This window comes from Dipteris shenzhenensis, chromosome 18, assembly GCF_047967505.1.
Source record: "Dipteris shenzhenensis isolate YYH24624 ecotype China chromosome 18, Dip_SZ_1.0, whole genome shotgun sequence".
NCBI lineage: Eukaryota > Viridiplantae > Streptophyta > Polypodiopsida > Gleicheniales > Dipteridaceae > Dipteris > Dipteris shenzhenensis.
In genome coordinates this window covers 31,548,127-31,561,311 of record NC_141613.1, presented here as the reverse complement: position 1 = coordinate 31,561,311, position 13,185 = coordinate 31,548,127, and the positions used below count along the sequence as shown (strand labels likewise).

General features: G+C 41.8%; 1 protein-coding gene across 1 annotated transcript in view; it reads right to left on the bottom strand.

Moving 5' to 3' along the window:
• Nucleotides 1–542: 542 nt before the first annotated feature.
• LOC147891110 (threonine--tRNA ligase, mitochondrial 1-like) overlaps nt 543–13,185 on the bottom strand; it is a 53,375-nt gene continuing 40,732 nt past the window's right edge. The window contains exons 11-21 of the mRNA XM_087389385.1: nt 11,889–11,975; nt 11,620–11,704; nt 10,708–10,802; nt 9,756–9,788; nt 4,028–4,114; nt 3,772–3,864; nt 3,587–3,679; nt 1,762–1,983; nt 1,584–1,655; nt 1,382–1,453; nt 543–1,273 (exon numbers count right to left, since the gene is read on the bottom strand). Of these exons, the coding sequence (XP_087245511.1) occupies nt 1,178–1,273; nt 1,382–1,453; nt 1,584–1,655; nt 1,762–1,983; nt 3,587–3,679; nt 3,772–3,864; nt 4,028–4,114; nt 9,756–9,788; nt 10,708–10,802; nt 11,620–11,704; nt 11,889–11,975 (1,035 nt within the window). The 3' untranslated portion in view covers nt 543–1,177. The remainder of the gene's footprint in view (nt 1,274–1,381; nt 1,454–1,583; nt 1,656–1,761; nt 1,984–3,586; nt 3,680–3,771; nt 3,865–4,027; nt 4,115–9,755; nt 9,789–10,707; nt 10,803–11,619; nt 11,705–11,888; nt 11,976–13,185) is intronic.

Below are 13,185 nucleotides of genomic sequence, written 5' to 3'. Positions count from 1 at the left end.
TGCTTGTTCATTGTCATGCTACAAACAAGAATTTTTACCTGATTTCGCTAATTGCTCTAAATGGATTCAATCGCTGCTACACTCCTTTTGCACCTTGTGGATAATGTTTCAAAGGCCAACCACCAAGGCTTACAGCAACTCACGGGAGGAATGACGAGGAGGGTAAGGGATGGTGAGGGTTCCGGAAGGCTAACGGTTGCAAGGGGGGAGGCAGAGGGAGGAGATGGAGGTGCTGCTCAGGATGGGAGGGGCAGCAGCATGTGCGAAGGGGCATTGTTCAGGGTAAGGGGAGCATGGCGATGAGGGAGAGGGGGAGGGGGAGAGAGACAGCGAGAGAGGGGCTTGAACGGAGGCAGAGAAGCGAAGATGGCGAGGGGGGCTGAGTGGAGGGAACATGTGGAGGGGCAGACGGCAAGGGCGGAGAGGAGGCTTAACTTAGGTTAATTAGTCAATCTAGATGACACTTGAAAGACTAATTAATTGAATTTTTGAGAAGTCAAGAACAAAGCTCATGCACAAGTATTAAATAGTTTTTTCTCCCCAGCATCATCTAAAATTTGATAATTCTAAAATCCTCTCTCCATTAAGGAGCTGCCCTCGCTCTAAAGGCAGGCGCAAGTAAGCAATGTTAATATAACTTTTGGTTGACTCACATGAGAGTCAATGCAGACCACGAAGAAGTTAATAAAGATGTTATCAGATCACATCGATGTTAGAAGTGTTGCCCGCCATGCATGGAAATTGTTTTTACTAACAACAATTTTGCTCTTATCCACCACTGAGCTGCCAATTGGGCCATTCCATGAGCTCCCCACACTTAAAACATCAGTTTGCCAGGTTTTCTGACATTGTTTTTTATAACCAACTGCACAAGTGGAGCTACTATGAAAACAAGCTCTGTAAAAGGAGCATTTGTTGCATGGTGTGATATTCAAATAGATCTCAAATAATTGCACAACTGCTGTGCAATTTCACCAACTATTCGACAGATAACAGGTGTGGCAAAGAAATGAATCCATGTAGACAATACAATCAGGATAAAAATATAGCTAGCTTAATTCAACGTTGGCTACAGAACAAAGAATGACATAAAAATACTACTTTGTGAATGGAGGTTACACTGTAGTCAATACATGCAGCAGTGAATCAACCAGCCATTATCACCGCCATGACGAATTCAACGGTGTGCTTCAGCTTCAGCCTTGAATTCGCTCAACAGTTGCTCCATCGTCTTTACACCATGCACCACGTTATCTCTAGTACGCACATTGACCTGACCCATTTCCATTTCCCAATTAGTTTCCTTTAGAAGTTAGAATCTCAAATGATCTAATGGAAAGGTCAATCAACAATAAAGAAAAAATGATTGATGATGCCTTACATTGCCAGAGCTCTCTTCCTTTTCTCCAACCACCAGGATATAATTATACTGTGCCAATTGTGCCTCCCGTATCTGGTTAAGTGTATTCAAAAGAAATAAGAGTTGGCCATAGATACAGCACAAAAACAGAAGCCTCCTGCATGGTTTGGTATTATTCTAGTAATTGCTTCAAATCAACACATATTCCCAGTACAGCATGCACCTTCTTGTCAAGTTTTCTGTCAGAAATATCTGCATCGACATAAAAGCCTGCCTGGTGCACCTGCTCGCGGACCTGACAAAGAAGAAATTGCCATGTCAGATAAAGACACGTGCAGCTAATCAGCAAACAAGGCAAGTCCTTAACAAAGAAATGAACGACTTTTACTTCTGAAATTTACCTTCAAAGCATAATCGGTAAATTTTGCTGATACAGGGCAGACAATAACTTGCCGAGGGCTCAACCAAAATGGCCACTTGCCAGCATAGTGTTCAAGCAGCATTGCAAGCATCCGTTCAACTGATCCTAGTATTGCCCTATGAATCATAACAGGTCTCTCCCTCCTGGCCTCATCCTCAGTAGAGAAGGATAAGTCGAAACGTCGTGGAAGTTGAAAATCCAACTGTACTACCAACCATTGAAGTTGGACTTAACATAAGAAACAGAATTGCAACATGTACCTTTGTGATTGCCATGACAAGACAGATCAAGAAGATCAAAACTAAAGGCATGCAAACTTACCTTCCATATTGATAATGAACAGGTTAAACCCTTTAATAAGAGACATGAAGACTTAAGAGGTAAGGAAGCTCAAGTCCAAAGAAAGCTCCACCTTCATAACTAAATTTGGTAGACCCTTATGTCCCTTGTCAAATTCACCCACTATCCTGACAGAACCTTGTTTTGCATTCTATATGCCATACGTCTATTTATTTCCATGTGCTGGATTTCCTAGAGCTGTCTATGATACAGAGCAAACTCGTTGAAGCTTCAAGAGTGACACAAGGCCTGTCAGAAATTCAGGCCTGTGAAAGAAATTTTGTGCAGCCTATTCATCTAAAATTTCGAAGTCACCAGACACATTGAACAAGACAAAAGCCCAAAAACCAATACTGTGGAATTTCAAAAAGATTCGTATGACGAGTACCGACACAGTGCAGACTAGAGAAATGACAACCGTCTCCTCTCCAAAAGAAAAGTACCATCTGAAGTTTGAACACACCAGCAGACTCACATTGCACAAGAAAATAGTCCAACAATAACAGTGTGGAATTGCCAAGAAAATTGTAATGGTGTGCACCAAAACAACATAGACTCATCGATCTACAAAGAAGTCAATATTGCCCATGGCTAGCCACTGAACATCACAGCAAGACTGCATGGAACAAGCTGGTGAGAAAGCAGCTTCAGCAAGCGAGTGAAAAAGAAGCTTCACGCTCTGCCATGGAGTCTTCTCCAGGGCACCCATGATCCTATGGATAGCAGAAACCTCCTTCACAGAACATGAGTCTCTTTGAAACATAGTAACCACCCAAAATTTCAGTCAGGAAACTAGTTCCTGGCAGGAGAAACGCAGGTTGCAAAGCAAGCTTCCATGTCTAGAGGGTAGCAGTAAGCGAGTGAAAAAGAAGCTTCACGCTCTGACATGGAGTCTTCTCCAGGGCATTATCCTATGGATAGCAGAAACGTCCTTCACAGAGCATGAGTCTCTTTGAAACATAGTAACCACCCAAAATTTCAGTCAGGAAACTTGTTCCTGGCAGGAGAAACGCAGGTTGCAAAGCAGGCTTCCAAGTCTCGAAACCCTCTACACACACGCGCGCATGCCCACAGACACAGAGGACACATATAGACATCTACAGAAATAGAGAAAAAGAAATACATACATACGAACATTTGCGCATGCACACAGAAGTATCTATTACATTTAATCATTCACTTGTTTGCCCTGGAAGTTTACGCAAAAATATAGATACTGAGTTAATCATCCTTCAGCTGAAAGTCACTAAGCTACCTGTCTAGCAACAAATTTTAAGTTATGCCTGCACAAGACCACACTCCTAAAAGAGAACTTGTGATTGGAGAGCTGCCAGGAAACTAAACGACCATAGGGAGTGAATTTGCAGCACAATGAATGATACACATTCATTGCACTTGCATAGATAGCATTGAAATCCACCAACAAGACATGGATTCTGACTATTAGAGTTTCCATTACAATGTACCTGTAAAGTACCACATTGGAACTTCCGTTTCAGTGCATCAAAAACATGGATATCAATTTTTGGACCGTAGAAGGCTCCATCGCCTTCGTTGATCTGCAAACCCACGAGCAATTTTAAGCATCAAAGTGAAAATAAAGATAGCCTATTTTCAAACGAAAGTAAACACGTCCCCAGATCAAGGGTACCTGCCAGGGCTTTCCAAATGCATTCAAGGCATCTGTAAGGGAACTCTCAGCTAGATTCCAAGTCTCAATCTCCCCCAGGTATTTTTCTGGTCTCTATAAACATTGTACAACCATGCTTTTAATAAAGGTATCAAAATCTACGAATTCATTCCTTCGTGTGGTGACACATGACAGAAAAAGAGCAATGTATTCTACAACTAGAACAAGAAAATCTAGCAAGTGGGATGATACTATAGCTAATGTTGAAAAAACATACTGTTGATAGCATGAGCTCAAAAGTAAAACCAAAAATATCGTACACTCGTTGCAGCATGTCTAGGACTCCTTTTACTTCATCTGCAATCTGCAAATCCCAAGTACAGTATCAACAAAGGAAAAAGCCGAACAAAAGACGTGCATGAGTCAGGATGAGTCAGGCATGTAACAGTTGAGCAGATTGACATATTATGAGATAGCATTCTTCTCCTGGCAGAGACAACATAGGTACGTATTCTTATCACTATAAGGATGCATATGAATATATAATATATTAACCCTAATGCATTTTTGGTGAGCAAAGGTGATCCACAAAACGTGGCCTGAGGACTTTACTGTTGAATGTTGGGAGCAAGAAGCAAGAGAGAGCAGAGAGCAAAACGTTGAACTAGAATAGATAAGATTGCAAGACTACAAGTGAGGAGGTGGTTTTGTCTTAGTGACAAAACCACACTAACCCACTAACTCACTTATGGATTACATTGGCAGCTGCCTAGAATATGCCAATAATTCTAACATTTACGTCAAACACGTGACCACCAGAAAAGCTCCATGATATTAACGTGAAGCACGAGATATCTTGCTTGGCAAACATCATTAGGGGTAAATAAAACTACTTCTTAAGCTTGTCAAGCACCCAATCGATTTGTTGGTAACGAGTGATTGTCCACCACAAATAGTAACCAGATGACGTTCAAGCTGCATGGGTAAAACAATCTTCCTGGCCATGAAATATGATGCCTATTTTTCACAAGCAAAGGAAGATGCTTAGACTTTTGAAAATTTACTTGTAGACCAACTGCCAAACCATACAAAGACAATGCAAGCATGAGGCGTGAAAGATCCCTTTCAATACTTTAAGAAGGAATCATCAGCATACGCTTGCGCAATCTATCTCTAGTCCATGCAAAGCACATGTAGGTATTAAGTGATCCATGTATTGAAGCATAGGATGAGTACTATTGCACAAAATAAAGCACTAAGACGGCAGCCTTGATGTACTGAACAAGAAGAGTTCATAGACCTCAGTCTATGATATTTTTTCCCAAAATTCTAGAGATCTCAGTCTATGAGATGAAACACCATTGTACAATATCAAAAGCTTTGACGATATCACTCGCAATAAGAGAACACCTTACTCATTGTACTTGGCATATTTAATCCCCACATAAGCATTCACAATATTATCTGTAATACCTTTGCAGGAAATGAACCCATACTAAGCACTTGTAAACCCTCGTGCAAAAAACCTTTGCTACGAGTCACTATTTTCTTAGCAACCAGCTTGTGCATGACTCTCTGTCAGATGTGGCAACCAGCTTTAAAATTAATACAAGTTTGAAGCTGAAAGTTTTGTGCAATGTATTTTCTTTTCTTTCTTTTTATAAAATTAGGGTCATGTATGATTCGCCCTAGGGACTGAACCGTACTCCAATCATACTTCTGTACCCGTATGATGTATGCATATGATAGCGTATGGAAAAAACTATGGGCGTAAGTGTAATTAGCCTCTAATTACCAAAAGACTCACAAAAATGTTTGTTGGGGATCATTTAATTGACCCTTGCATTTGTTAAGTTTCCCAAGCACCATACATAATAGTGCAGGTGAAATGACATCCTAATACTGCAAAAAGAACTCCATTGTAAGACCTTCCCAACCCGGGTATTTCCATTTGCCACATGATTTGACGGCATCTTTCAATTATCTATCCTTTAAAAGAACTCCAAGTTGCATAGCCTTTTGAGGACACAGAATTGGACTGACATGTTAAAGGAGTTTATGCCGTGCATACATCACAACATGTGACTGCGAAATAACACTCCCAAACTGTTAGCAAAGTGACTAACACATGCCTTAGCAAGTTGTGCCCACGAATCATGTCATGCGCACGGATTTTAAGTTTCTTTTGCATAGTTCGGGTTGTTGTCCAAATGGTCTCCTTGATGGCTCAAGTGGATACAACCAATTCAAAGTTGTGGCATGAAAAGTTTGGGAATGTGAGCTATGGAGCACTTTAGAAATGAAGAAATCTAGCCTTGGGGATGGAATTCCACATATTGTAGATAATGCAAAAGTTTTCTAAGCCTGCATGGATGGAAAGCATTATTGCAAATAGTGCAAAAGGTTGATAAGCTTGCATGGAGGGAAAGCAACATTGGGAGGCATTCCTAAACAAGGCATAGAACAAGCCAAAGTTCACTTGAGCTAGTACACTCAAATATATATGAAAAGATGTCCACAATGTCAATTTCAAGAGATGGATACCATTTAACCTTTATTGATGATTTTAGTAAAATGACTTGAATCTTTTGTATTGCTACGAAGTCTCAACTCTTTCACCAAGATCCAAGAGTAGAAGGCACGAGTTAAGATTTAGGGACGAAGATTTAGATTCTCAAAACTAACTGAGGGGAGGGAGAAGCTTCCTAGATCTTTTTGGGGTGAGGCAGCAAACATGGATATCCATCTCTTGAATAGAAAAAAGTCAGAGCAATGGAAGGAAAGACTCCATAAAAACCTTAATATCTTAAAAAGACTACAATTTCTCATCTAAGAATTTTTTATTTTGGATCCCAAGAGCAAAAGGTAAATCTTCATTAGCAAGGATGCGAACCAGTTAGGGGTCTCCGCTATTTTTGGCGCATTAGGCCCGAGTCTATATAAGGGGCCCAAAGGTTCAATTTTCAGTGAGCCGATGGGAGCAAGTCTCGTTCCCTAGTGCTAGGACTGATCTTGGATTGAGTCGCGGGCGCGAGCCTACATCTTAGCGTAGCCCAAGGCCCAGCAACAGATCCAAGGCCTCTAGGCACCACCTTGTGGTATGGGACACCAGGCTGGTCAAGATCTGGTTGGGAGTTCGTGCCAGTAGCTCAGCTCGTGGCTCGGAGGGGACATCTCCTGATTCGGGATCGTATCTTGTAGGACAGCCCCCAAGCCCTAGCACTAGCTGCTCACCGTACATTTAACGTATGTTGTCATACAACCGTACACTACTATCCATACTATGCCATCTGTACGCAGCCTTTGGACCAGCACTACCTTGGAGTCCTGTACCAACCGTACACATATTGGATTCCGTACAGCCGCTCATAAATTACAGCCTGTACAGCCCATGAAATCTTGTACAGCCACACTATATATTGGATTCTATACAGCCGCTCATAAATTGCAATGTCGACCTACTCTTCTATCCGTACATCCGTGCGCCAGTCCATACACAGCCCGCGACACCAAAGCGCATCTCCTCTCTTCTCCCATGAACTCCTCGTCATCCCGCCGCCTTATGTGATTTCTTCCTAGGACCTTCCACAAGCTACCTTGCTAAATGCATCCAAGGGATGGAAATGTCACGTGGCATCCCCCCTCTTCACTCGCCCCCATTGCCCCATCTAGTGGGGCAACTTTTAAACCCAAACCAGTAATTTGCCCCATGCCCCCTCTAGTGGGGCATTTTTAGGACCAAACCAATGGCCAACTTGCAGACTGTAGGAGCAGGATCATTACAATCTTTTCAAAACCCTCATGCATAACCTCACAAACCAGTTGTGCCTCATGCGAGACATGAAGAGGGTCATCCTAACCCATCACATACTTTCCGCATTTTATTTGAAGCTACTTTCTTTGGTACAAGTTTTTTCAAACTGATTGGCAGCCATCTTAACACAGGAAAACCCCCTCAAACTGAGCTATGTATCTCACACTCAAAACTATGAACACTCAAGTGAGAAAGGCCTATAAACTCTGACATTTGGAGAGATGAAAAACCAGCAACAATGCAGTAAAAGAGCAGGATAAGAGGAGGAAAGAAGGTGTATTAACAGCCCTGGATTATGAATAGGAAAACAAGTCAGAAAGCCCAAAGCAAGAGGGCTGCATATAGCTGAGAAAATCCGCGAAACTGAGGACTAAAGAATTTAGCAGACAGAACTGAGAAGAAAAGTGAGCAGAAAACCAACCAGTATCTAAATAGTACTTAAGAGCATGACAGGTAATACCTTAATAGTACTAAATATGACATTGATACCAAAATATACTAAGTAGCATATGGCAGTGGTACTTAGCGCCTAAGAGTATGACACTAACTCGCACACACTCCAGGCTACAGCAAAGGACAGCAAAAGGGGGGCGGTGAAAGGGTGTAGAGAGGTCACAGAGCAAGGAATTGGCAAAGGGACCCAACAAAGGGACAGGCTGAAAGAGAGCTGCGCGCAAGAAGTAGAAGCTCTAAGGAGGTCGTTTCAAAAGCGCCTTAAACTTCGTGAGATGGTGGTTTGCATTCCTCCATCTTAAACTTAACGACTAGCTTCACTTTATGAAACCAATCAATTCCTAAGCATGGTGAAGTAAGGCGAAGTCTCACATCTCAAAGGCTAGCTTCTCTTTTAGCAAATATGCTATCTTCTTTCTGCCAAACCTCAATTTCGAGCTATTAATGGAGTTAGCTCAAGTCTCTCATCTCAAACTTCTAGGCAAGCTTCTTTTTTAAGGATGAGATCAGGTTGCTTTTGATGATTAAGTCATCAAAAACGTGATTTGAATCTCAAAAAGATACTTCAAAAAAAATTATCCTTCAAATGGCAATGCGTATCCCATGCGATTGCCCATAATTGTCATATAGGCTTTCATAGTATGTATTGAGGTCGGTGCAGGTCATAGTTACCAAGGAACGCCGTTCCCCCGTCCTGGAATGAGGGAACGCCGTTCCAGAGAGAGGCACGTTCCAGGATGTCTGGAACGCGTGTGGAACGTCTGAAAAAGGGGGAATGCCAAGGAAAAGGGGGAATGCCAAGGAACGTTCCAGAACGCGTTCCCTGGTTCCCGGAACGTTTCTGGAATGCGTTCCCTGGTAACAAGAACGTTTCTCCCCTTTAAAAATCCTTTTTTAAATAAAATTTGAAGTTTTTTGTTTATAGAACTGGTCCTCCCATATATTAGGGATACCATTTGGTTATCCACGTACTCGAAGCATAGCTTATGAGACATTCCAAAGCTTAAAACTCAAAAATATTCTATGGATTTTTGTCTTATGAAAGGTAGGGAGTTGAAGAGCCAAAATGAGAAGATGGAGAATATGGACTCGGTTGATCTCGGAGAAGTTGGTGCATTTACTTGGTTGGAAACAGGACGGGAGGGGAAATTGATTCAAGCTTACCTAGATATAACTCATTCAGCCAATCAATTAAGGGTGGAGAAGGAGTGTTAAGTGAGGATCATAAGGTCTTGCACGATATCTAACTATTTTTCAATTTGCTATCCATTTCTCCCTTTGGAGCTTCAACTCATTTCCCTCATGCTTGCGTACTCCTAGGTCAAGAGTAGACTGCATTCTATGGATTCTAGTATAGTTTTATGCCATATGATGACGTGTCATATGCCGTGGCGTTCCCGTTCCCGTTTCCCCGTTCCGGCATCTGACGTTCTCAGAATGTTCCATTCCCTGATAACTATGGTGCAGTTCCAAGATCAGCATCAGATTCTGATTTGCAGGGGTACACTATCTTATCTAGAGCACAAAATTCTACATCTAATCCATTTTGGTAGCTTTAGAATGCACTATCAAACCAATACATGACAGACTACCATAAATTCTCAGTGATAGAATAAGAATGCATCATATACCATGCTTAAAGGTATGACTAGACATAACTTTCCAAAGTGATCATGTTTGCACGTTACAGAAGGAATGCTTTGAGCAGGACATAATTCTACAAAGAGTAGGTTTGCACCTGAGATTCCATGCAAAATATATGGGCGTCATCCTGCAAGAAGAAACCATAACACAAATTCAGACTATCAGCACAAGCAACAGTAAACAGCGCCAAGATCATTCTTTTACAAGAAATGCTACTTCAGCATCTAAGATGTTTCTTGGCTACTTGATAGAACAGGTAACAATATGTAGAAAGCTGAAAAGCAACTTGATGTCTCCGCTCTTAATAAAAAGCCACATATGCAGGTCAGCTTCTCCTGTGGATGCAATCTGCCTGGTTGAGACTGTACAACATAAACTCTCTTTATGTAAACTAGTTGCATCTTCATTTTAGACTGTGGAAACTCTTTTGCAGACAATGACCACATAATACAATGGAATAATTGAACACAATGTCTTGTAACTGGTAATCTGGTACGGAAATCCAAATGTAGTGTGCATTCATAAATCCTGCATAAGCACATATCTAACTCACATTGCAAAAAAGGCACCGCAACTTACAGTTGAAGGATTGTTTCCTGCTGAAGCTAATCACAAATGCCCGTACAAGTGACAAGGACTCGCAGTAGCAGACAAGGCTTACAGCCAACTTAGAAAATGAAAAAGCAATACTGGGGGATAGCAAACCACAAAAGAAAGGGAAAAAAAAGTCTGACCTGTACAATCCACACATCTTGATCCAGACAATAACATCATACAAGCTTTACACAGGCCACAACATTAAAAAACACCAAGCCAACTTCTTGTTCACCTATATCTCTCTAGCCTTGGCAAACTACTATAAATCCATACTTGGAATACAATTTCCTGGAGGGCTATTTTGCCTGCAAGTGCAGGCTCCTTCAGCCATAATAGCACTACTACGTGATACAAACTCAGCAATGAAGCACAAGAGACATCAACACACCAAAAAATACATGAAATCCAGTCACCCAAAACAACAGGTTATGAGTCGTTCAAGGATTTACCTGTTGGAATCGCCGGACCCTTGTCAGTCCTGTCAGAGCACCACTAAGTTCATTCCGATGTAGTACTCCAAAGTCTGCTAGCCGAAGCGGCAATTCTGCAAGCAACAAAGTCAACCAGGAATCATGATCACATCACTCTTCTGAAGCAGTAAAAAGTGACACTACCAATGTGAGAAACGCCATCAAATATTTTGTTTTCTTGCTAATTTCAAATGGCTTGGTTCCACTTCCAACAATTGCACATCTGGCAGTCAAACATTCCCTGTATATATATGTAAGCAGTAGATATAGACATTGTCATGGGCATCTGTCAGCCCATGGCATGGCTTCCTTGCTCAAACTCCCTGCTGCCCCAACAACAGGAAGCCGTCCAGCAACCATACAGATTGTATGTACTGCTGATGTCATATGCAGGCTGCTGACATCACCTGCATGTACAAATGGGGTACAGGGGCAGGGCAGGTACAGATGCTGGTACAGGTCTGCAGCCTGTCCAGACCTGCCACATAAACGTACAGCAGATGATGCAGCCAACAGACTGCCATGTGGCAGGTCAGGGTAGCTGGCAGTAGCAGCAGACCAATCGGGATCCACCAGGAGCAGTCGGCCAGCTCATCCCTCAGTGGACTGTCAGCAGGAGGGCTGTAATAGCTACCGTTGATGCCATCATTTTTTGTCTCTATATATTCCTTTGTCTCTCTGAAACAGAGAGAAAGAGATCGAGAGTCGTGAAAATCTCTCTTGACAACCCAATGTGTGGCCCAACAAGATCTCTAAAAGTCACCATATTAATCACAATTATATAAGAAGCAAACAGCACAATAAAGTCTTTTTCTTTTTTGGGAGGACTGCCGGGGGGGGGGGAAGGGGGAGAGAGAGAGAGAGAGAGAGAGAGAGAGAAGAGAATCCAACCTCTATAGGAACGGACCCTATGTTGAAACATCAAGCAATGTGAAGGGCAATTCATAGGTTTAAGACCAAATTCTTGCTTTTCAACCTAAAGACAGCATTTTCCAAGCACAAGTCAGACGATACCCTCAATTGAGTTACAATTCAAACAAAATAAAGGACAAGTCATGCTTAGGTATAAGAGCTTATATGCAAATTGAACCATCATCACAACATGTACTACCCTGCAGTATTCAATATTCACACTGCATGCACGAAGCATTGACACAAACCTCAAATGTGAACATATTTTCCTTGTAGTTCGCTGCATGACCGGATGTTTCCCAAAGTTGCATATTGAACATATTCGGTGAAATGACCTGAAAGTTTAATTAGAACTACTTTTAGATGACAACAATGACACCTTTGCACAACCATGCATTCTACATTTTCTCATCATTGTATCACATCTGCAAAGTCACTCTCGTTCAGTTATTCAAACACTTAAATATTCATATCACCAACACAAAAGAATTTATGAAGAATGTAAAATATAGGCAGCTCGTAAGCCCGAAATTAGACAAGCAAGAGCCCAAAGTGGCCATAACCATGGCTATAATTGGTGGATGGCTCACCAAGGCTGTAAAACTGCACATTTTACAACCTAGAAAGGTTCAATGTTGTACCATAGACCATGAGAATGTTTCACCTTCAAGCCTATAATAACAAAATTCTACATGTTTCAAACCATGAAACACTCAAAATCTCACTTTAATAACAAAATTCTAGATGTTTCAAACCATGAAACTCTCAAAATCTCACTTGGATACAAACGAAGATATCACCACACTAACCAGTTTTCCCTCAAACAAAATCTTCTACAAGGAACCTATGAAATACAAAAAGTTATGTTATTGTCGACAAAGGAGTAATATACAATGCGGCACTCCAAGATCGAGAGGGACCGCGGAAAGGCGGGACCGCTTCTGCAAGGCTTGGCCTGCAGGGATTTTTTACACTTTCTCCGTGGGTGATATCCACTGGATGTATAGACCGCCTCCGTGGCTGTTAGCCCCTATTCTTGAGGCAACTTAGACAGTGAGCTGTTGCCCTCGGAACAGGCTGTGTTTTCTAAACAGCATTTTCATTGTAATTACTGTCTTCAGTCCTTTATGGAGGCTGGAAGCACGGGTTTTTTTCAAGCATTAAAACAAGTTTTCTTTTCTCTGGAAAAAAAAAGAGTAATATCCAACGAAGCAATGAGCAAAGGAAGTGTAGCGGGAGATAGACTATCCTCACTCTCTCTCCTGCTCAATACTAACTGCAACTGCAAGATGATGCACTTAATAGACAAAGTGAGCTGTGGATGTGAGTGAGAGAATCAGAGGGAGAGAATGCAATGGACCTCCGAAGAGGAAATAGATACAACTGAATAATGAATGCCCAAAGGGCTGAATACAACTGTATGAAGGGGCTGAAACCCTCACTGCAAAACTGGACTACCTAGAGGAGGTGAATCCTCACTAGATCCTTGAAGAGGATGAGGCTACCCTGTTGGTCTGCTGCGGGGACGCCTGACTCTGCTGCTCT